Here is a 26,044-nt window from a genome sequence, read left to right as displayed (position 1 = left end):
ATGTCATCCATTTTAGAATAAGGCTGAAACTTAACAAAATGTGGAAAAAGTCCAGGGGTTTGAATACTTTCTGAATACACTGTATCTAGCCTCGTTATTGTTATTTTATTGTGATTTTACAGACTGTAAAATACCCATCACTAGCAGCCCTTCACCCAGTACCCTGCCCTGAACTGTCAACATGATATTCGAAACTGAGCATGTGCAGACCGCAAAGAAAAAAAAACAGTAAACAGGATAAGCTGTTGACATGCCACAATACCCATTCTAAGATCAGCATATCCCAGACATCTTATCCAGGTTTCTCATAACTGGGATGCAAGCTTTTACGTGTTATTGTAAACGGGATATGATGTTTATATGCCTCAATTCAAAAACAGATGACCTGAGTATCCCGAATAATAAGGAGATATTGGTGTGCATGTAGATGTGATCATTGATGCTGAACAGGTCAATGATGCAGGTTGGCGTAGACTGCAGTGGACTGTTTCAGCTTCTTGGTGGCAACGGCGAGAATGTGGAGTAGTCTACATGCACCTGCTTGGCTGGGGAGGGACAGCGGATAGAGACCTATACAAATAAATGGGGGCCCATTCCTGTAAAAGGAAGGTGCAAAAGGGGAGGATGGGGGAGAGGCACACAGCTGCTTCGAATTTGGCGTAAAACAACACCCTCTTGTGGGTAATCACTTTTCCTGTAGTCCTGAGGTACGTGTATGCAGTTGCTAAATCTAGAACATAGTAGGCTACTGTACCATTTGTTTCAGAAGCATATGGGCCCAGAGACAGTTACGTAATGGCCTTATTTATATTGCCGCCAGTGCAGTGACACTTTGTCCGCGAGACACCCGGCGGCAGTGGTAACCCCAGAGTTGGCCGCAGTCTAGCGCTCATATGCACCTGTTCTTGTGTATCATTGTGAGCATCTGTAGCCCCCCAGTCTGCCAGGCGGCAGTGTCTGGAGATGTCATACGCCGAGCTCAAAGAGTAGACAATATCGCTTACTACCTAGGCTGCTAGAAGCAGAGGCTCTTCAATGTAGTATGGGTTTCTAGTTCAAGGAGTCAGCCACAGATCGAGAGATACCGGAAGAGTAGACATAGATGCAGATGTCACCTCCAGTTGTATAATGTAATCTCCAAAGACCACACAATATGTATTTATTAAGGATCCCCATTACTCTTCCTGCGGTCCAGCAAAATTAAGGCAGTTAAACAATTCGGATGGCATGTGGCTTGTTGGACATTCTTCCCAAATAGCCTGGTCGAGGCTGGATGCCATCTGGTTTGCATACCAACAGGCCAGAGAACTCAAGCATTGCCCTCCATCCCATCTCCTTTCCCCTCCTCCAGCACAGACCACACTCTCTTCTTACTCACCAAGAAGACCTCACAAATACCTGTCAAATTAGTTTGGAGACCGTAAAACTAAGCTGGTATTAAATCAACTGAGCATTGCTTTCCCAAAGTGTACCCTATTCAACTGAAACCTTAGATGGTTACATTTATGTAGTAGACCTGCATGCACGTATTAAATATACGCCTAGTTTCCTGAAACCAGTCACATGTCAAAAAAAGACTTTATCCCAATAAAACAGAGGGATAACTCATCATATGAGAAGAGATTTAGAATAAACCTTGCCCTTGAAAAGTTTCTCTCTCTCTCTAGGTCAGCGCTGCGTGTGCAAGCTTTCTTTTATTAGCACTTCATTAACATTCATTAATTGCTTCCGTTCTCCTGGGCACAGCCCCAATCAAAACTGGAACTGATAGAAATGAAGCGGAGATGGAGAGCAAATGTCCCCTGCTCCAGATACAGTCAGTCCTGCTGCAAAACATCCCATCCACCTGCTCCCCTTTACCAAACACATTTCCCCCTGTCTGTTCTGAGCAGAAGAAGAGACTTATTTGGGGAACTCATTACCCTCATAGTAAAGAGGTCAGATCAACTTAAGTAGACATACATTTTATTTACTTGTTCTGTACATAAAGGGCCATACCAGGACAGGTGTTAACCATGGGAAATATTAACACATGTAAATGGTATAAGAAAATAAAAAGGCACAATTTTTTATTTTGAATTAAGACGACAACACGGAGGCACTCTAAAACATGAGGGAAAAAACAGTAATACTGTTAATGCCTTTACAAAGCACGTTGATAAAAATATGTTTACCCAACTAAAACGTAAATTAAAATTGGTGTATTGCTTAATCAGAGGGTTTAATATGGAGGTTGCACAAGGAAAACCAAACTACATTTGAATGGATTGATTCCACAGATGCCATAAAAACAAGTCTAATTCATATTTTAATGAGAAAATTTTCAATGAGACAAAGCAGCATTTGACCTGGGAGAGGCCAAGAGGTCATGCACAGAGGCCACCAGCAGGCATTTTTTTCCCTTTAAAAAAAGTAACCTTCAGTCTAATTGTTTACAAGGTTATTAAAACAAATATTAAATGCTCAACTCAACAGTTGGCTAACAAAAAACACTACAGTCAGGACATGATTGATAGTTGTACAATGGTATTACTCTACCCAATGAAAAAGCTCAGGGGGATTGATGGGCAAGCACTAGGGGAAGGGTAAGTCTTCTTTACAGCAGAGATCTAATGAAGCTCTTTATCAGCACACTCACACCAAGACCAGAGAGCAGGACAGCTCTGGCATCACAATGTCAGTCAGACATAACCAAAGACAACCAAGTTCTCTTCTCATGTCCTGTGCTTGACAGTTAACACTGGCTAGAGATGAGAGTCGGGGGTGTAACCAATCACCACCTTAGGGAACCTGGGGAGGAAACAGGGAAGGATTGCTTGTACTAAAGTTGCATTTTTCAGTGAAAGGCATTGATGGGGTGTCATTGGCTGGCTGCAACCTTTGCCCACCTCCTGTGACCCATATCATTGGATGCATGAGGCATCCGTCTCATAGAAAAGCCCTTACCCCTCAACAGCATTTATAAGTCCTCTTACAACATTGGCTATAGCCTGGTCACAGTCATGCACCTATACTACGACAAACGCCTCGCTCAGCACTCCTGAATTTATGGCACAAATTAAACAAAATATGTCTTCACATTTGGCCATTTCACATGTAGTCTGGGGAAATCATAAATAACGAAACTGTCAACTAGGTCTGTGTCACTGAGGCTATGGGCTATTCCACAAGGCAGAATCCATGTGAGCTTGAACTCCCCTGTCAGCCTCTGCCATGTCCTCCTGCCCAAGTCAGCTCAGCTTGTGTCAGTCAAGAGACTGATCCACAAAACACACACACACACACACACACACACACACACACACACACACACACACACACACACACACACACACACACACACACACACAACAAGTAATGGTCAATCTGTGTGTGTGTACGTGGCTAAGGTACCAACAGTGAATGATTGTTTGGAGAGAGACACAGTTAACTGTCTGGTTCTATCCTCAGGCCCCACTTGGAGCCCTTTATGACTTTGCTCTCAGTCAGTCCATGTGATGTTCAGTCACCTCTCTTCTTTTTCACATTAACCTCCTCCCATCCACAACAGTCCAAGCAAGCTCTCAAAAAATCCATAAGTATTCAAATGTAACCAAGATCAAATAAAAAATGACCAGGTAAGACATGGCGTCATGGGAGCCATGGCAACAAACACAACCAACCGATGGTCTGAAAATGAAAAGACATAAAGGCAAAAAACACTGACGAGCCTGTAACCAGGTAGGGGATGGGGGAGTTCAGTTGAGTCTAGAGCTGTAAACAGTCAGAAAGCCGCACAATGGTTGGAGTGACGATAACAGAGACCGCTGTGGCACAGCCCCAAGCAGGCAAGCACATAATCGTGGTGACACTGGCAGGCGGGGTGGAGACAGCCAGCAGGTTTGAGTGTCACTGTGGGGAGGGAGGGTTGGTTGGGGTCCAGGTCATTCACTCTCATCCGGATTCTGGGGGTCCATTATTTTGACATGGGTGAAGGGGAAGAGACCCCTCCGGCCATTCACCTCTCCCTCCCACTGACCGCTGATGTTCATCCTCGTCACTTTGACTATATCACCCACCTGAGGAGAAATGAAGGACGGTTGGAGTTAAGTTTTCCTTAATTCCACAGACAAATGAGGTGGACAATTTAAGATAAGTGCTAAGAGCCTCCATCACACAATAAAGTACTGACTGAGACTCATTGATCTTGCCAACCCTCCATGTATTTGACACTGTAATATGGTTGTGACAGGCCGAGCAGAAAGCCATAACTTTGGTGCTTTGCGACACTGTGCGTGACCCCTATCTGCACAGACCATATGCTATTCACTCAGGATTAAATGTGGGAAGTTGCCATTGCTAAGAGGAAGATTAAAACCTGAACGTGGAGGGCAGGCTCTAGATGTAGCAGAATGTATGGATCAGAATGAGGCTTCAAGGACATTGAAGTCATATAGATGTGCCATCCATAATCATAATCCTCACCTCGCATAGTGAAAGAACATTGATGTACTTAACATTTAATATAACTAAATCGGACTACTTCAAAAGGATGACAAAGGTCCTGAAATAACCTCTCGGTAAAATCCAATGTACACTGAGTATTAAAAAAATTAGGAACACCTGCTCTTTCCATGACAGATTGACCAGGTAAATACAGGTGAAAGCTATGATCTCTTATTGATGTCACTTGTTAAATCCACTTCAATAACAAAGGGGAGGAGAAAGGTTAAAGAAGGATTTTTAAGCCTTGAGACAATTGAGACATGGATTGTGTATGTGGCATTCAGAGGGTGAATGGGCAAGACAAAATATTTAAGTATATTTGAACAGGGTATGGTAGTAGGTGCCAGGCCCACCGGTTTGAGTGTGTCAAGAACTGCAAACCTGCTGGGTTTTTCACACTCAACAGTTTCCCTTGTGTATCAAGAATGGTCCAACAGCCAAAGGACATTGAGCCAACTTGACACAACTGTGGGAAGCATTGGAGCCAACAAGGGCCAGCATCCCTGTGGAACACTTGACAACTTGTAGAGTCCATGCCCAGACGAATTAAGACTGTTCTGAGGGCAAAAGGGGGTGCAGGTCAACATTAGGAAGGTGATCGTACACTGTGTGTATAGGCTACTTGCACCTTCTTTATATAAGAAATGATCCTGTTGTGTGGTGACACAATATTCTAAAGTGGACATCTTGTGAGAACGGTCCTTGCAAATGTTCATATATCTTCAATAATCAAACATTAGGCTGGTAATAACTAGATTTCAGTAGCCGTCTTGGTTATGAAGGGGCTGGGTGGTGCGGTATAGCACAGGGTATATTGGGGGAGGCAGGTAGCCTAGTGGTTAGAGTGTTGAGTCAGTAACCGAAAGGTTGCTGGATCGAATCCCTGAGCTGACAAGGTACAAATCTGTCGTTCTGCCCCTGAACGAGGCAGTTAACCCACTGTTCCCCGGTAGCCTGTTGTAAATAATAATTTGTTCTTAACTGATTTGCCTAGTTAAATAAAGGTTAAATAAAAAAATATATAAAAAATATTCCTCCTTTCAGATGAAATTATATATAATGACTCAGGTTCCATTCCTGAAACAGATGTTCCCAAAATAGCCTGCAAAATTGTAGGTTTTTGCTGTTGGCCATGACCTACTCTGAGTGACAGAGATAATATTAGAGTGAATCCATTTGAATCACTTTTTGACAGCACCCCTTTTGAATTTGAACAAAACCTTCCATACATATTTGCCCATTGTAGAAGTGCTCAGAAAATGACCATTTGGACCTGAATGAGAAAAAGAATTAAGGAGATAAATGTGCTCAAAGTTGAACCATTTTGCATACCCCACCATACCATGAGACATTCATGTCTTCATTACTGGAAAATATAAAAACGGTTGAGCTAGATGTAATTTAAAAGCTTACAAACAGGCTTGTTAAATTGGATTTTTTAATTTTTTTACCTTTAACGTCAATGACTTAAAAACGCTTCAACTCAGTTTTTTTTCATATTATTGAATGTTGTAGCTTAGACCCTATATTACGTCATCTAAGGTTGTGTTGTGCACGCCATCGGTTGAGATACAGCATACTCTTGTACACAGGGTGTGTGTCATGTTTTGTCTGTGTACTAAAATAGACATTTTAACTCTCAAATAGTACTACAAAGAACGTTGGAGTCCACACATCAGAGAATGTTGACTTGAATGGGAATGTGTTGTTTTAAATTATACTGTCAATCCTCCACAGGGAACCTATTGACAACATAGAAACATAAATAATAGAATAGACATAATCATTTAAGTTGACATTCGAATATGGGTGGACCGGCGGTCATCTTCGTGGTAGTAATTAGAAGTTAACTTCAATTTAAAATTTCAATGGTGTAGCAGCTAAATTGTAGTGGTATGAAGGGATACGTCCATTCTATTAATTGTATTTCTATGAATGAAATTATACCCACCCTCTATTCAAAAGCATGTCATGTCTCAACCGATGGCAGGCCCAACACAAAAACCTCAGATGCGAAATAGGGTCTAAGCTATAAACACACGCAAATATGAAAACAAATTCTGTTGAGAATTGTTGTTAAACTTAAAACAATTGTTTGACACTGTTCGACACCTTTTTCTCAATTACATTTGCTCACCTCCTGCGTCCCCTCACCTCCACCCTCTCTCACCTACTTTGAAAAAAGGTCAAAGGTAATCGAGGAGAGGTGGCGAGGAAAGGGAACGTGGACGAAAACGTGCTTGTATGAAATGAGACCCTCCTCCACTCACATGGCATCAGGCAAATTACGTTTACAGGGGTGTATCCCAAAATAAATGTAAAGTGATAAAAACAAATTAAGTTAGTTGGGCAAGACATTTTATAGATAAAACAATAAGTAGCGTATTGTATATAGATTGTGTTGGCCTGTCTCACACATGAATCTTCTTTGTGCCAGACTGGGTTCAATTTGAATTTTTCTGTATTTATAAATATTGTTTGGATAACCTTATTTACTATTTATATGTATTGATTAAAAAAAGAAGAATTTAATCGATGCACACTGCAGAGAACACCGGAAGAAGAATTATCACTGAATTATTGTAATGTTTGTTCATGTGTCAATTAATCCCATAAGGGATGGGTTGCCAACTGGCGATTTGACACAAAAATGTAATTTCATTCATTCATTCTATTGTTTTTAAACGTGTGCATGGTTTTCTAATGGGGGGCTGATTCAAAGGGGGTGTTGCAGATATAAAAACTCTTCCGTGGTAGGATACACTTGTGCTTCCTCGCCAGAATTATGCTATCGAGGAGGGGAGGACCGTCTTCGTTCGCCTACTAAGGAATCAACACACTCCACCACTTGGTCACTTGTCAGGTTCCAGGTCACAGAGGAGAGAGGACACTAAAGGGCTCTGATTTAAGCAGTGGATCGGCCGCTGAACTCTAGTCTTTGTGGGTCAAAAGGTCAAAGTACTTCTGGGACACTACGACAGTTCATATAAATCAGACCTCCTAAGAACAACTTTCGATAGAGTGCCAGCAACTCCATGAAAACGTGTCAGAGATATATTGCTAGTAGTGCTATTAGCCTTGGCTAAAGGCAAGTCTCTGCTAGACTAATAGGTGGCCTACATATCCATGTCTACAAAGCTTTTAAGTGAGTAGGTGAATGACCATGAAGGAGCACATGACTACAGAAGATCTAGAGGGCTAGTTCTTCTCAAAGCTTAGTCAGGCTTGAGGAGTGGGTGTATGAAGAGTGGGAGTAACTTTGCAGCAACAGCATGGGGAAGTCCCTAACAGACTTTTACCCACCAGAAGCCTGCTGTAGAAACAGATGCACCATTGACTAGAATCTCTAACTGAAGCCTTGTTCACACTGCAGGCCTTAATTCTCAAATCGGCTTTGTTTTTCAAATCCGTTTTGGAATACTGACTGTCCAAACAGCAAGTTACAAGTAACCAACTAGGATTTGTGTGTGTTCAGACAGCAGTTATTTGCTGACATTGCTATGCTAGTTGTCATAGTAATGACGGGTGTGTGCGCAGTGGTGTAAGCTGATGGTGGTGGTGGTGCCTGTGCTTCCCATCACTCAGAAAGCAAACTAAGGTGACAATGCCCACCATGGACGTTTCCCAGTTGCTTTGAATGTTCAAAATCATAGTGTAAGAACACTTAAAGCATCAAAGGATAAAATTATTTGATTCAACTTTCAAAACAAGTCATTTTTGGCTAACCACAGCAGTCAACTAGCTAGCCATTTAGCATTCTAGCACATTCACTAATAATTAATAAGCTACTCAGTTCTGACTAGAACATATGGTAGCTGAGTAGCTAGCAAGCATTAACAGTCTAAAAACCACCTGCGGGCAAATAAATCAGATTTGACCAGACAGACAAGTTACATGCCCAGGAATCAGATTTGTATCTAATTTCAAACCACCAGCAAAAGGTGGTTTGAAATGTGGCTTAAAATATCTGAATCAATGTGCTTTTTGGCTGTTCAAAAAGAACAAATTCCAATCAGATATGCATTTTTTGTTGATCATTTTAAACTGCCAATGTGAACAATGCTTAAATGAGAGACGGTTTACAATAGTGTGGGGGTCTAGTACTCTGAAGCCCCTCCCCCCAGTTTCCATGATTAAGTCAGATTTGACTTAAACCAAGGTGGTGAAGGCTACAGTAATATTAACTGACAAAAATGTGGCTGTGTTCTGGGGTATGCTGGTAGTCCAAGGCATTAGTCAGCCTTGCTCTAGTTTGTGAAAGAGGTGGTGCTATTCACACAACCCCAGACTTTCTTTCTGACAGATTGAAATCTGAAGTGCTAAGCTGCCGTCTGCTCTGGCGGATACATGATAAGAACAAACTGATCTGATGCACAAAACACGTCCCCTCTGATCAATGAATAATCTCAGGATTTCTCTCTTGCACCCGCTCTCTAGTCTCGAAAACCCGACCCTCGGCAACACAGTTACTGGTTTCAATGATGGACTCTTTTGGCATAGAGGAATTACGTCACTGCCTACGTTGATAAGGGAAACAGATTGAGGCAGACATGTAAGAACGTCACGATTCAAAATCAAAGTTTGCTGGCAAAACCTTGCAGTGGTTTTAGTTAAGGTAGTTGATGCAAACTAGCCACTTGCAAAATGCACTCATTAAAAATAACCTCCGTGATCTCCAGCTTGTTAGCTACTATTTTGTATTTTATTCAAAACGGACAAAGTAGTGAAGTAGGCAGTGACGTAGTTCCTCTATGTCAGCGGCCATCAACTAGGCTCAGCTGCGGGCAATTTTTTTGTTGTTGAGAGGATGGTCGGAGGGATAGAACATAAGTATATATCATTTGTACTCAAGAATCCCAAACAGATACGGTATTTGCGAAAAACATAATCATTGCAAACCTTGATTAAATTGGTACACAATGACATATGTCTATTTATGAGTGGAAATACTTTGAGATGAATTCCTAATGATTTTACAGTCTTATGTCCAAAAATCTCAATACAAAAAACCTTTGGGAGCCCAAATAAAAATTGCTTGCGGGCCGCCAGTTGACAATCCCTGCCCCAATGCCAAAAGAGTCCATCATTGAAACCAGACCCTAGGGTCAGGTTTTCGATACTACCCTCTGAGCGAGAGGTCTACAGAGAATAAAGCCTGAATTTACTTCAATGCTTAAACCACTGACCAAAGGTGAAGCTCTTGTAGTGTTGTTTGATACCCACTTGGCACGTCATCAGCCCTAGCTTCCCCGTGGGGTGCCTGTCCTTCAGGGGTGATCTTTGGGACAGCGGGAGCCACTGGAGGCTGAGCTTAACAAATAGAGATGAGTCCAGAGAGCTGAGACACCTGCCGCCACTGATTACTCAGCATTTCTACTCCACAGAAAGCTGAGTACTTTGCACTTCCTCAAGAAAAATCAACACAGACTGATACCACTGGCCAGGGCAGGAGAAGGCGAGGAGGAGGAGAAAAGACTAGCTATTTATTTAACTAGGCAAGTCAGTTAAGAACAAATTCTTATTTACCATGACGGCCTACCCCGACCAAACCCAGACCTCGCTGGGCCAATTGTGTGCCACCCTATGGGACTCCCAATCACGGCCGGTTGTGATTCAGCTTGGAATCAAACCAGGGTCTGTAGTGACGCCACTAGCACTGAGATGCTGTGCCTTAGACCGCTGTGCCACTTGGGAGCCCAAAAGCTAAATATGAGGAATGCAAGACAGTTCTGATGCAGCAAGCATATTCTGTCGTCACCTCAACTGTCTTTAAATGACTTGATCCATAATATTTGGCACAATGGCTGCGTTTACACAGGCAGCCCAATTCTTATCTTTTTTTATGTAATTGGTCTTTTGACCAATCAGATCAGCTCTGAAAAAGATTTGATGTGAAAAGATCTGATGCGATTCGTCAAAAGACCAATTTGTGGAATAAATATCAGAATTGGGCTGCCTGTGTAGACTTACCGCATTCAGACCCTAACTGCTTTAGCGCCTATTGACGAATCTTCTTGCTTGCTTTAAACATTAACACGCATCGCTTGCGGTACGGTTTTGGAAACATAAAGAATGTATCTTTCATATCAGAAAAAAAGGTTAAATTACTACACACCTTTAAAGGGTTAGGGTTCCCATATTACAGCGCTTGTTTGTGTAAAACAGATGGGAGACAGAGTGGACTACCTGCGCTAATTAGCTATCTGCGTCTAAAACAGTGTACAGTTAGTGTGTATTTTACATTTGTGAAACTATTTTGATGTGATATGAAAGTAGAAGGATTTATGTTTCTAGAACCGTACCACAATTAAAAATTGATTCACGTTTAGATGGAGTATTTGGTTGTTTTGGTATCCATAGCAAATCACCTTCAAACAGAACATGTAAGGTCTTTGGACTATAAGGAGTAACGTTAGGCTCCTTTAGTCCATTATTGGGCCTAGCGTAGCTAATGGGTACTGTGTCTGCAGGCTTAAGTTCCTGACAAACTACAATGCAACTTTCACATGACCAGCTCATTAAATCTAATGAAATGTACACAATCTAGTGAACTACGAGCATAGAGGACAACTGGGAGCATTTAGGCATTGAGGTCTCCCTTCACAAAGCCATGCTGGGACAAAAAGTGAGGGACTCCTACCTCTAGAGCCAGGGCCGTCTTGTCATAGGCACAGGGCACTCGTTTCTGGATGGCCTTAGCCATGACTGGCCCGTTCTGCATGGAGGGCAGGGGGGTGATGACCGCTCCGGGGGTGACAGGAGGAAGGGGCGAGGGGGTCTGAGGCTGAGCGTAAGCGTGGGCCGGCTCGGGGATGCCATAGCTGTTGGAGTTGCGGGAGCCGTGAGGAGGCTGGCCAGGATGAGGGGAGGGTCGCACCAGCTTCTCCACATAGGGCACAGGGATCATGCCCATGCGGCCCTCCTTGCTCTTGGCACTCCACCACTGCTCCTCAGGCTTCTCCAGGATGATCAGGATCTCCCCCTTCTTAAAGGGCAGGTCCTCAGCATCGCTGCCCGTGAAGTCGTACAGAGTCCGCACATACTCCAGGTTGTCTTCTGGGCCGCCCATCGTCTGAATGGGGCTGGTGCCTATAGCTGTGTTTGGGTACCTGGGTAGGAAGAGGGCCGGAGGAGGGGGAGCATAAAAAAATATATCAACATGTACACTGAATTAAAATATAAATGCAACATCTAAAGTGTTGGTCCCATGTTTCATGAGCTGGAATAAAAAAATCCCAGAAATGTTCCATATGTACAAAAAGCTCATCTCTAAAATGTTGTGCACAAATTTGTTTACATCCTTGTTAGTGAGAATCTCTTTTGCCAAGATAATCCATCCACCTGACAGGTGTGGCATATCAAGAAGTTAATTTAACAGCATGATCATTACACATGTGCACCTTGTGCTGGGGACAATAAAAGGCCACTAAAATGTGCACACAACACAATGCCACAGATGTCTCAAGTTGAGGGAGCATGCAAATGATATGCTGACTGCAGGAATGTCCACCAGAACTGTTGCCAGAGAATTTAATGTTCCTTTCTCTACCATAAGCCGCCTACAAAGTTGTTTTAGAGGATTTGGCAGCACGTCCAACCGGCGTCACAACCGCAGACCAAGTGAATGGTGTCGTGAGGGCGAGCGGTTTGCTGATGTCAACGTAGTGAACACAGTGCCCCATGGTGGCGGTGGGGTTATGGTATGGGTAGGCATAAACTACGGACAACGAACACAATTGCATTTTATTGATGGCAATTTGACTGCACAGAGATACCGTGACGAGATCCTGAGGTCCATTGTCGTGCCATTCATCCGCCGCCATCATCTCATGTTTTAGCATGATAATACACGGCCCCATACCGCACGGATCTGTACACAATTCCTGGAAGCTGAACATTTCACAGTTCTTCTATGGCCTGCATACTCACCAGACATGTCAACCATTGAGCATGTTTGGGATGCTGGATCGACGTGTACGACATCATGTTCCAGTTCCCACCAATATGCAACAACTTAGCACAGCCATTGAAGAGGAGTGGGACAACATTCCAGAGGCCACAATCAACAGCCTGATGCGAAGGAGATGTGTCGCACTACATGAGGAAAATTGTGGTGACACCAGATACTAACTGGTTTTCTGATCCACGCCCCTAACTTTTTTTTTAAGGTATTTGTGACCAACAGATGCATATCTGTTTTTCCAGTCAATAGATTAGGGCCTAATTTATTTCAATTCACTGATTTCCTTATACAAACTAACTCAGTAAAATATTTTATAATTGTTTCTTGTTGCATTTATACACTACATATACAAAAGTTTGTGGACACCCCTTCAAATTAGTGGATTTGGCTATTTCAGCCACACCAGTTGTGGACAGGTAAATAAAAATCGGTAAATACCACCTTTCGAACAAGTCAGTTCGCCAAATTTCTGCCCTTCTAGAGCTGCCCCGATCAACTGTAAGTGCTGTTATTGTAAAGTGGAATATCTAGGATCAACAATGGCTCAGACACAAAGTGGTAGGCCACACAAGCTCACAGAACAGGACCACTGAGTGCTGAAGCGCGTAGCGTATAAAAATCTTCTGTCCTCGGTTGCAACACTCACTACCGAGTTCCAAACTGTCTCTGGAAGCAACGTCAGCACAAGAACTGTTCGTCTGGAGCTTCATGAAATGGGTTTCCATGGCCGAGCAGCCCCACAACGCGTAATGCCAAGCGACGACTGGAGTGGTGTAAAGATCGCCACCATTGGACTCTGGAGCAGTGGAAAAACGTTCTCTGGAGTGATGACCCACGCTTCACCGACAGACGAATCTGGGTTTGGCGGATGCCAGGAGAACCCTACCTGCCCGGATGCATAGTGCCAACTGTAAAGTTTGGTGGAGGTGGAATAATGGTCTGGGGGCTGTTTTCATGGTTCGGGCTAGGTCCCTTAGTTCCAGTGAAAGGAAATCTTAACATTACAGCATACAATTACATTCTAGACGATTCTGTGCTTTCAACTATGTGGAAGGCCCTTTCCTGTTTCAGCATGAAATTGCCCAAATGCACAAAGCGAGGTCCATACAGAAATGGTTTTTCGAGATCGGTGTATAAGAACTTGACTGGCCTGGACAGAGCATTGATCTCAACCCCATCGAACACCTTTGGGATGAATTGGAATGCGGACTGCGAGAAAGGCCTAATCGCCCAACATCAGTGCCCGACCTCACTTATGCTCGTGGCTGAATGGAATCAAGTGCCTACAGCAATATTCCAACATCTAGTGGAAAGCCTTCCCAGAAGAATGGAGGCTGTTATAGCAGCAAAGGTTGACCAACTTCATATTAATGCCGATGATTTTGAAATAAGATGTTCGACTAGAAGCAGGTGTCCACATACTTTGTCATGAAGTGTATTTTTGTTCAGTATTGATTATCACACGACTGTTTCAATATAATATGAACACGAGTTTTACTGCTGAAATAATGAAATCTGACTAGATCAGTATTTCCCAGTATTTTGTTTTTTGCCTTAGCACTACACAGCTGATTCAAATAATTAACTCATCATCAAACTTTGATTATTTGAATCAGCTGTGTAGTGCTAGGGCAAAAAATAAAACGAGCACCCCTTGGGGTCCACAGGACAGAGTTTGGGAAACGCTGGACTACATCAAAGTATATACATTCCTCTCCCCAAATGTCACTACTGTTTTGTGTCACACCCCCTTTGTGAACATACCACACCAGTCAAGGTTCAAATTGTTATGAAACATATAAATAACTCAAACTGGTGGAAGCCGAGCCGGACAGGAACTATGCAAGTCATTGTTAAACCTGTCATTACATGCAGTCACTACTCAAGAAGTACAATAAGTTTATGATTGACATGGGATACAACCCTCAGGCTCAGTTTCTGAGAGGTCCATCACATAGCAGGTAATGTGTCAAATCATTGGAATTTTAAAGATCTTGAAAACCTGCGGCCTAAATAAGAGTTTTTAACTTATTTCCATTGAGTGGTATGTGGCCGCAGGCGCAGCCTCTGGCAGTTCCTTACCTGGGGGCAGGTTCTATCAGTGTAGTCGTATCCAGGTAGTGGATTTTATAGAACTCCAAAAGTGCTGGGAGGTGATCGAATTCTTGATCGCCGATTTTGAACCTCATGCATGGCAAGGAGTTGATGATATAGTGGGACACTTTGGAATTTTCAGATACTGACAGCACATAGTCGCCAGGGCAGGTCGAGGAATCCCGAACCAAAAACATGCCATGCCTCTGTCCTTGTAATCTATTCTGCGCCTCCTGTCTTGACACCGGCCCAAAATACCAACTGGACCGGTCCGATGGATCGAACCGTGCAGATGACATATTTGATAAAAATGTACTTCTATAAACAAAATAGAAATAACAAATATTAGTTTAAAACAATAAATAAACAAATACACAGAACTAAATAAGCTAGATAACGATTTTGACAACTTGATTTTGAAGATCCAGGGAAGGGTAATCAGCCGCCCAAATTGATTTTCAAGTCGAAGCCTGCAGGCTTCAGTTAGTTAAATCCAATACAAACGTAACCTGACGTTTCAGAGGCAGGCTGCGAATAGCTTGAGACAACTCTGAAGCGTAACGGTTATTCATTTATTGTCAATGACAAATGCCAGTTCTCAATGTCTAAAAGTAGAAGCTATACATATACAGAATGCCTGACTGCAACAAGGATCAATCAAGGTTCCTCTTTAAGTTCCGTCTTCTGAAAAAGCAAACATACATCTATCTCATGAAACAATATAGTGCATCTCCAGTCCCTGTCAGTAAATGAGAACGGAAAAGGTCGCCTCACTACTTGATTAAACGAGTCTCCATGTCGATACAATGTTGCAAATAGCTGTGCGCCGGAGCCCAAATTGTTACTTTGTATCTTCTTGGTCTAACTGTAAGGCACGAAATATATATGTTCGATCCTTTTCTTGACTTTTGAGGCAGTAACAAAAATGGCGGCCTGCAACACGTCTCCACACAAAATGAAATCACAAGAGTGTCTCGGTTCCCCTGCATGCATATAGAGTCCCAAAACAGTAGAATTTCTTGAGTATATTTCTGTCCTCTGATTTGTTTCAATAATAAGGTCTCACTAGTATTTTTCTTTCCCTTGTTTATACTCGGCTCCACACCTCCAGCCTGATTGAGTCCGAGACAAAAAAAAATGGCGGATAGAGGGCGGGTCTGCGCGCTCCCAGTCTATCTGCACGTCACTGTCGCCTCGAGCGAGTGCTCCACCCCGGCACGACAAAAAAATACATTGTGGGTTCTGAGAAGAAAAAAATCACTATAGCTGTCTATATGAAATAGATGTCTATCTGAAACGACACAGTGGATTTTATTATTAGTTGGCCGAGGCTTATCTAATTGTTTGAAAAATAATGAGAGGAGGTAAAAACAGGTTCTTAGTCTGCATCCAATCATGTGGACAACATAGGAGGACATCATGTCCAGATCATAGGAAGACCTTGATGATGGACCTTTGTACAAATGTATAGTTTTCAAATGGGCTTTGATTCAGAAGGCAACTTGTGGTTCTACTCAACATTTCTAGGCATAGGGGCATAGTAGCGGGAAGTAGAGGTGCTGAGGGTGCTGTAGCACCCGTGAAAAAATCCCAATTATAAAAAATGTAAAAAATATTATTTGCTAAAAAGTAGTACACTGGGCCTTTACTTTTTAAAGTAAAGGCTTTTTTGTGTTATTTAATCTTTATTTAACTAGGCAAGCCAGATAAGAAAACATTTTAATTTACAATGAAGGCCTACCAAAAGGCCAAAGGCCTCCTGCAGGGACTGGGCCTGTGATAAAAAAAGAAATATAAAAAAGAAATAGGACAAAACACGCATCACATCAAGAGAGACAAAACAACACTACATAAAGAGAGACCTAAGACAACAACATAGCAAGGCAGCAACACATGAAAACACAGCATGGTAGCAACACAACATGACAACAACATGGTAGCAACACAACATGGCAGCAGCACAACACATGGTACAAACATTATTGGGCACAGACAACAGCACAAAGGGCAAGAAGGTGGAGACAGCAATACATCACGCTTGTATTACTTCTATTAGCAGACCGATATAGATGTCTGTAGCTCGGGCAAAAACTTTTTTTCAGCATATCTGCTTTGGCAAAAAGGTACAATAGTTGTATAATTAAGAACAGTATCTTGCAGGATTCAATAGTTGGAATTTTAAGCCCTGTCCCTTTCTCTGCAATTTTAATTCTAATGGAATCCAGAAATAATCAACCATGTCCTCAAACATTTACATCAAACGGTTCAAAGTTATGGGCAAAGACAAAAAACATCCACATGAAATTAGATATTTTTCTTGATCAAATAACACGGAAAACAAACACTTTTTGTGCAGTATTCATTTACCATCCTTACAAACCACTTAATGTAAATATACATTACTGGATCTTACATAGCCTGGTCATCTAGATTTGTACCATTAGACTTTCCATCACCACGAAGAAAAACTATGCACAATACAGTAATTGAGTACATTGAGACGTCTAGTCGTTTGTGGCAATGTGATGTGATGATGTGGCTCAGTTGGTAAAGCATGGCGCTTACAATACTAGGGTTGTGGGTTTGATTCCCACGGGGGACCAGTATGAAATTGTATGCACTCACTAGTAAGTTGCTTTGGATAAGAGTGTCTACTTAAAAGGAATGAATAGACCATTTCAGTTTTCACTTAGAAATAAGTTGCATTTGCAAAGTGTTTCAAGAAACTGGACAAGCTATATCAAGCAAGTATTTTTTATTCCACAAGTATTATCAGATTAACTGCTTTGTACAGATAATTATCAGACTCAAGTTACAAATGCTGGTAAACATTCAAATACATTTAATGTTTTATTTTTTATACTTAAGTAGTGCACTGGGCCTTTACTAGTCCTGTATTAGTGGACCGATTTAGACATCTTCAGCGCAGGCAACTGTTAAATTGACAGTAGATTATTAGCCTAGTGTATGCTATTCACTTTTCAGTCTACACATGAATAGATGTCCCCAGCAGCATATTTCCCTATTTTCAATTCCTGTTGATCCTCAACTTCCCCTCCATTCAAGCTTCTCTGAAGTGTCATCTGGCACAGAACCGTGACAGATCAACTTGGGCCTCCCCACATTCTAGAAAGGGACAGGCTGCATTTGAATGCAGGAAACATTGCCACCCAAGACCCCTCCGAAAACCATAATGCAAATGAGTTCATGCAATGGTATTAGGACTAATATTAGCATGAGATGTTGTTTTGTAGACTTTGTGAGGCAACCACATTGGACAGAGCATAAAGTATAACATTGGGCCACATTGAGGTTGTATCTTCCTCTCTTAGTTTGGAAATAGAAGAGTTGTCATGGTCCATACCTCTTGAGACTGCAGCTGGTTTGGTCTCATCACTGCAACACAGTCTGAATGTTAATAGATTTGCACCCACTGGTTCTTGCTAATGCCTGCCAATTCCCACATTCCCGCAAAGGCTCACTGGTGCAACAAATTGGATGAAAACAATCTGGAGTTTTTATGGTAATGTATAATAGCTGCTGATTTCACCATAGTTGGCTGGTCTGAGGAGCTATAGGAGGACAGGCTCATTTTAATGGATGGAATGGAATAGATGGAATGGAATCAAACACGTTGTTTCCATGTGTTTGATGTGTTTGGTACCATTCCATTGATTCCATTCCAGCCATTATAATGAGCCCGTCCTCCTATATCTTCTCCTATAGCTCCTCCCACCAGCCTTCTCTGGATTACAGGTATAGGCCTAGGATGCTTTATACAAATTGCACATTGCATTTGTTCTCTTCACTGACCAAGATGGAAAATACCATTAAGAAGGATTTACAGAATTTCTGCGAAACTACTGATTTATTTTTATGTTTTATTGTATAATTTCTGCATTATGGTTCCTTGAAAAATGCCTCCTAAGTTATTTGTTTCATTTTAATTTCCAATTGAGGAAGAATGTTTAGTGTGTCTGTTTTTTATGATTGTGTTTTGCTTTCGTGTATTGTTTTGTATAATAAAGTGCATTTTAATGTGTATGGATGTGTAATTTGATGTGTATATTGCATTTTGATGTGTAATGTTATGCTAAACAGGGCTCATCTGGAAAAGAGACATTGGTCTCAGCATTGACTCCCTATCAAAAAATAAAAAATTGCAGGAATGACCAACGATTCTGTAAAAACAATAAAACACACACACAAAAACAACTACAACGGCAGTCATAAGTGTTGGTAAGGACAGACAAAAATGTATATACTGTAGACCTAGGCATATCAGAATCAGACCTGTTTCTTTGTCCCTTTGAAATACACTTCCCCTTTCCAAATAACAAATCACCCATGCAACATACTGTGTAATTTATGTTAAAAATGGTAATGCCAAAATGTATTCATTTAGGCTATTTGGGAGATGCAATCTTTGTGTTTGTGTGACTCTGCTGGAATGCAGGACACCTGGTTTCCTCGATTTCAACACCCTCTAGTGGGTAATGGAAACCACCATGAACCTTAATTTATTTATTTAGAACTTTCATTATTTCCACAGTGAGGTCACATGATGCTGAAATAGATTCTGAATAGACTGAGGTCCCTGGAGGAGAGACTTGGATGAACATGGGCGAATATTAACATGAGTGAACATTTAAATCATATATCACATTAACCCTATATATAGAATCCTCTCGCTTCTTATTTCTCGTGTTTTATTTATATATACACTGATTGTACAAAACAGGAACACCTGCTCTTTCCATGACAGACTGACCAGGTGAATCCAGGTGAAAGTTATGATCCCTTATTTACGTAACCTGTTAAATCCACTTCAATCGGTGAAGGTGAAGGGGAGGAGACATGTTAAAGATGGATATTTAATCCTTGAGAAATGGATTGTGTATGTGTGACGCTCAGAGGGTGAATGGGCAAGACAAAATAATTAAGTGCCTTTGAAAAAGGTATGGTAGTAGGTGGCAGGCACACTGGTTTGAGTGTGTCAAAAACTGCAACGCTGCTGGGTTTTTCATGCTCAACAGTTTACAGTGTGAATCAAGAATGGTCCACCACCCAAAACATATCCAGCCAACTTGACACAACTGTTGGAAACAGTGGCGTCCACGTGGTCCAGCATCCCCGTGGAATGCTTTCGACACCTTGTAGAGTCCATGCCTTGACAAATTGAGGCTATACTGAGGGCAAAAGGGAGTGCAACTTAATATTAGGAAGGCGTTCCTAATTTTCTATACAATCTGTGTGTGTGTGTGTGTGTGTGTGTGTGTGTGTGTGTGTGTGTGTGTGTGTGTGTGTGTGTGTGTGTGTGTGTGTGTGTGTGTGTGTGTGTGTGTGTGTGTGTGTATATATACAGTTGAAGTCGGAAGTTTACATACACCTTAGCCAAATACATTTAAACTCAGTTTTTCACAATTCCTGACATTTAATCCTTGTAAAAAATGTCTTGGGTCAGGTAGGATCACCACTTTATTTTAAGAATGTGAAATGTCAGAATAATAGTAGAGAGAATGATTTATTTCAGCTTTTATTTATTTCATCACATTCCCAGTGGGTCAGAAGTTTACATTCACTCAATTAGTATCGATACAAGTGTTAAACAAACCAAAATATATATTATATTTGAGATGCTTCAAAGTAGCCACCATTTACTTTAATGACAGCTTTGCACACTCTTGGCATTCTCTCAACCAACTTCACCTGGAATGATTTTACAACAGTCTTGAAGGAGTTCCCACATATGCTGAGCACTTGTTGGATGCTTTTCCTTCGCTCTGCAGTCCAACTCATCCCAAACCATCTCAATTAGGACTATAATTTGAGGTCAGGTGATTGTGGAGGCCAGGTCATCTGATGCAGCACTCCATCACTATCCATCTTGGTCAAATAGCCCTTACACAGACTGGAGGTGTGTTGTGTCATTGTCCTGTTGAAAAACAAATGATAGTCCCACTAAGCGTAAACCAGATGGGATGGTGTATCGCTGCAGAATGCTGTGGTAGCCATGCTGGTTAAGTGTGCCTTGAATTCTTAATAAATCACAGACAGTGTCACCAGCAAAGCATCCCCACATCATCACACTTCCTCCTCTATGCTTCATGGTGTGAACCACGCATGCAGAGATCATCCGTTCACCTACTCTGCATCTCACAAAGACACAGCGGTGAGAACCAAAAATCTTACATTTGGACTCATCAGACCAAAGCACAGATCTCCACCTGTCTATTGTCCATTGCTCGTGTTTCTTACCCCAAGCAAGGTTCTTCTTTTTATTGGTGTCCTTTAGCAGTGGTTATTTGCAGCAATTCGACAATGAAGGCCTGATTCACTAAGTATTCTCTGAATAGTTGATGTTGAGATGTGTCTGTTACTTGAACTCTGTGAAGCATTTATTTGGGCTGCAATCTGAAGTGCAGTTAAGTATAATGAACTTATCCTCTACACCAGAGGTAACTCCATTCCATTCCATTCCTGTGGCGGTCCTCATGAGAGCCAGTTTCATCATAGTGCTTGATGGTTTTTGCGATTGCACTTGAAGAAACTTTCAAAGTTCTTGACATTTTCCGGATGTACTGTCGTTTCTCTTTGCTTATTTGAGCTGTTCTTGTCATAATATGGACTTGGTCTTTTACCAAATAGGTATATCTTCTGTATACCACCCCTACCATGGCACAACACAACAGATTGGCTCAAACGCATTAAGAAGGAAAGAAATTCCACAAATTAACTTTTAACAAGGCGCACCTGGTAATTGAAATGCATTCCAGGTGACTACCACATGAAGCTGGTTGAGAGAATGCCAAGAGTGTGCAAAGCTGTCATCAAGGCAAAGGGTGGCTACTTTGAAGAATCTCAAATCTCAAATATATTTTAATTTGTTTAACACTTTTTTGGTTACTACATGATTCCATATGTGCTATTTCATAGCTTGATGTCTTCACTATTATTCTACAATGTAGAAAATTGTAAAAATTAATAAAAACCCTTGAATGAGTCGGTGTGTCCAAACTTTTGACTGGTACTACATATATATATTTATTTATATATATATTTATATTTATAGTTGTACTATGTTGATGTTGATTTCTGGACTGTTCGGTAGAGCTTGCGAGTTAAGCATTTCACTGACAATAAAACTTCAACATAAACTATAGCTACTATTACAGATATTTCAGCATATAGTCTCATTCCAATTACATGGTGATGCTTTGAAGCTGGTACTGATAACCTGTAAAAAAAACATGGCACCTGGTGTATGTTTGTAAAACAATGCACATCTAATTCCTTGTCTCACAGTTACATCCTTAGAATAGAAGGCTTTGTAGACCCATGAAATTCATAGGCCAAGGCCAAAATGTAATCATTGAAGGGATTTGCCTGCCTACTGATTTAGATTGCCTTGATTTGAACCATTTCTATTTTGAGTACAAAAGTGCATCACTTCCCGTCAAGGATATGCTGATCACTACTACAATCAACTTAATCAGAAATGTCTTCGAAAATTACAGTTACATTGTTGCATCTATTGAATGGATGGAAAACTTTAACAGTAAATAAGTCTGTTATTCTGCGGTGGGGTTTAATGGTGGTTGGCATCCAATATGTTGCATTACCGCCCCTAACTGCACTATAGTATAAATAAAAACACCCTTTCAATGAACCCTACACTCAATAAAAACCCACTATCCCATTCCACTACTTTGACCCTATCTGCTCCTGCACCATGCCAACGGCCTGGGAGGACAGGACACCACCAGTCAACACACCCTGTAACTCTTCTGAAGTTAAATCTCGTATACCCAAGTACTTATCTGCAGCTGACACCACAACATCTATTGTCTGTGATATACGTTCAATTGCTATGAACGCTAAGAAGCCAACATTACTGATGCATATACCACTTGTTGTCGTATCCGTCTGTGCTGGCACAGATCTACTAATGCCTCAGCATACAACACCTTCTGCACTACTCTGACTCTGGCCACCTCAAACTGCTTCTCTCACACCGGACACTTCCGATCTCCAGCACCATGTCCACCCATACAATTAGCGCATACCACTAATTTCCCCAATACTACACATTCCTTTGTCTCATAATTTTCTGCACACTTCTCACACTTAGGAACTTCCCGCATACACACTGCTGCCACATGCCCATAAGCTTGACACCTGTAACAACGTAATGGGTTTGGCACAAAAACTCCTATTGGATAACTGAAATATCTAAACATCACTTTGTCAGTCAAAGAATCAACATCAAAACTCAAAACAACAGACAACAACTCTTCTGTCTCACCACACGCGCCACCCTGCCTACGTTGCACCAACCGAGCATCACAAACACCGGGAATCTTCCCATTCAGCTAGTCCACCTTCACATTTACTGCTACCCCAATAATCACTCCTTTCAATGGTGCCCTGTTCCTAAGAGCAAAGCATTAACCCGATATTGCCCTGAGTTGCGTGACAAGGAGCACTTGCTCCCTCTGGTTGGAAGAAACACACACAAATATCACAAACCCGCTACGTGTTACTTTCACCGACTCAACTCCTTTTCCATCAAGCCTGAAACCACAAATGGATCCGCCAAAAGGCAAGGATCCACTTTCTCCAAAAATCTCACTCCTACTAGACCAGATTCTACTTTATCATGTCCATTGATGCCAGGTTTGGGCTCCGACCTATTCACCACACCTTCCACTTCACTTATCTTGCCATCACTCACTTCCATTTCACCTCCAGCACTCAACTTGGCATACTGCTCACTCTGTACTTGACACCAGTCTTCTTCACCCCCATCTCCCTTTCTTCCGCAATCTTCATCAAATTCAACCTCAGCTTTCCTCATTCTCTTCGACGCCTTCTTCCTCTTTTTCATCTTCCATTCCTCACAGCTAAAAACAGAAGACTGTCTCCTGCAGCTTAGGTAGAGGCAGTAAATCCCCACACTCATAACAGAAGTTCCTGTCGTTCCCGCTTGTCTCTGTTGCCATTTTCCGCTCTACTGTCCTGTAAGGAATTGTATTAGATATTGGTAACTTGTTTTAACAACTTCTCAACATTAGCTATGGTTGACACAATATACACACTCCCTTTTATATTGGACATAAGCTGGACTCATTGGACACATGCACGACACCCACAACTCCCCTCCCCCATGACAATCACTCAGACACACACAACTCAGGGTTGGAGCTCCAGACAAAGAACTACCTCAGGAACCAATGGAACGTGGACACCAGGCCTGTACAGGAATACCCAAGACCCAGATCGTCCAATCGGAAGGCCAGACTCGCAGATCAACCTACTTTGCTTGTTGTCTATATATAAAACTGTACTACTGTGGAAACTCCCTCTTTTCCTGACGACCCCATACGGATCAGATAGAAAGAGCCGTGCTGCACGCTTTGCATAATATTTTTACACTTGAATAAACCTGCCTTATTATAAAATTATCCACCTCGTCCTATTGTCTCCTCTTGTTCTCCTGTCAACAGTAAACGTTTTACTAACAAACTTGGTAAGCAGAGGATGGTCAAAACATATTTGAATTCGGCCCAATAGAAAATTCATCGGACAGGAGACGAGAGGGAGAAAGATTCAAGAAGGAGAGGTGACCCGCTCGAGGGAGACGTCGGCGATTCAACTCACCCAGGAAACTGATCAAAGAGCTCGAAAATATTAAGGTAAGCAGAGCCGGTTTAATCAAAATCTGCATATTGTATTATAGCCAATATCTAAATTTAATGATCAGAAGTACTGAGGTGAGTGAATTGTTGCTAAATTTATGTGGAATTGTTTAGAATCTAAGGCATTGTGTAAAGATATTTGCGAAGTATAAAATCAAGTCGAATTAGTAATCTGGAACTAGTTGAATTATTCTTCAACTAGGAGTATCGGGGATAAATCTAAGCTTGAGGCTGATCAAGTCGAATTAGTAATCTGGAACTAGTTGAATTATTCTTCAACTAGGAGTATCGGGGATAAATCTAAGCTTGAGGCTGATCAAGTCGAATTAGTAATCTGGGACTAGTGGACATGGCACACCACTAGGAGCATCGGGGATAAATCTAAGCTTGATATAGGAGTAATGGTATTAAACTTGAAACTCAAAGTGTTGAAATGTAATGACGCCGTTCAAGTCGAATTAGTAATCTGGGACTAGTGGACATGGCACACCACTAGGAGCATCGGGGATAAATCTAAGCTTGATATAGGAGTAATGGTATTAAACTTGAAACTCAAAGTGTTGAAATGTAATGTAGCCTGTTCAAGTCGTATTAGTAATCTGAGGCTAGTGGATATGGCACTCCACTAGAAGCATCGGTGATAAATCTAAGCTTGGCGTATTGGGATTCAAGTCGCATTAGTAATCTGGGACTAGTCGAAATATTCTTCAACTAGGAGCATCGGTGATAAATCTAAGCTTGAAATAGGAGTAATGGTATTAAACCTGAAACTCTCCAAATTAATGAGAGTGATTGAACGTTCCACGAGACCGATTGCTACTAATTAGCCATATGCTAGGTTGAGGCTGTGTTTAAGTGACCGCCGAGTGATGTTGTTTAATGATGGGGTTAGTGTACAGGCCACAATCTCATAAGTCTCGTGGAACGCGCCAATCAAATGTATGTGCAGGTTTGAAGTTGATTTGGGTTAAAGTCCTGCCCCTGGCGTTGCTGGCCATGATAGCCTCTCCAGGTGCAGGCACCCATCTCTCTCCTCATGAGACAATGGCTGGAGGAGTCATGCTGGGTTCACCAAGGAAGGGAGGTCATATGCCCGCCCTTGATGTACAACAAATTGTAATGTTTGATAATTGACGGAACTTTCTGCAGCTCTCTCCACACAGATTCACAAGGTCCAACGGGGAAGCAGAAGGGAGATCTGGCACACGGAAGGTAAAAATTGGTGACTGGGTGGGGTTAATGTCCACAAGAGAAAGTGGCTAGAACCCAGGTGGACTGGACTGTACGAAGTGGGGGAGGTTACTTCACACTCAGTCCAGGTCAAAGGTAAATCAGGCGCACCTTGGCACCACCTCACACATTGCACTCCAGCCCCAATCCCTTCTAGAACACTGACAGAAGTCAGAGCTGATTTAAACAGCTTAAATTCGATTCCAAAGGAAGACATTCCTGACTCAGGTGATGCGGAATCAAACTCCGTCTCCCCTGATAAAGGAACCTCGCCCAGTTAGAGGGATATTTCTCCCTCCCTGGGCAAGGCTAGGGATATCTGGCCCCTTATTTGTGATATTCCTACTGATATTTGGGGTGTCCCTGGGCACTTTCACATGGTTAATAGAATAACTATAACCGGATCCCCATGGATGTATGTCACGGACACTCTAGTCTAACTAGGTAATAATAGATTAAAAAATTTAAAAAAAAATTAAAAAATTTAGAAAACAATAGTTAAAATAAGAAACTAAAATGGCTCAAATTGAGAAGGTTGAATAAGAGGGGGTGGAGAGCTGTGCAGAGAATGGAC

General features: G+C 41.8%; 1 protein-coding gene across 4 annotated transcripts; it reads right to left on the bottom strand.

Moving 5' to 3' along the window:
• Nucleotides 1-1,943: 1,943 nt before the first annotated feature.
• LOC120025840 (crk-like protein) lies at nucleotides 1,944-15,669 on the bottom strand. 4 transcript variants are annotated; one of them, XM_038970537.1, is made up of 4 exons: nucleotides 15,609-15,669; nucleotides 14,531-14,860; nucleotides 11,126-11,594; nucleotides 1,944-4,058 (listed from the first exon to the last, which is right to left on the bottom strand). In XM_038970537.1, exons 2-4 carry the CDS (start codon nucleotides 14,839-14,841, stop codon nucleotides 3,924-3,926), a joined length of 915 nt encoding a protein of 304 aa, XP_038826465.1. In that variant the 5' UTR covers nucleotides 14,842-14,860; nucleotides 15,609-15,669; the 3' UTR covers nucleotides 1,944-3,923. The 4 variants fall into 4 exon arrangements, with proteins under 4 accessions (XP_038826465.1, XP_038826462.1, XP_038826464.1 ...); XM_038970534.1 differs by having other exon boundaries at nucleotides 15,245-15,663; XM_038970536.1 differs by having other exon boundaries at nucleotides 15,317-15,663.
• Nucleotides 15,670-26,044: the final 10,375 nt, after the last annotated feature.

The sequence above is a fragment of the Salvelinus namaycush genome, chromosome 31 (assembly GCF_016432855.1).
Source record: "Salvelinus namaycush isolate Seneca chromosome 31, SaNama_1.0, whole genome shotgun sequence".
Lineage (NCBI taxonomy): Eukaryota > Metazoa > Chordata > Actinopteri > Salmoniformes > Salmonidae > Salvelinus > Salvelinus namaycush.
Note: the sequence above shows the minus strand (reverse complement) of the source record. Positions and strands in the feature narration are given on the sequence as shown.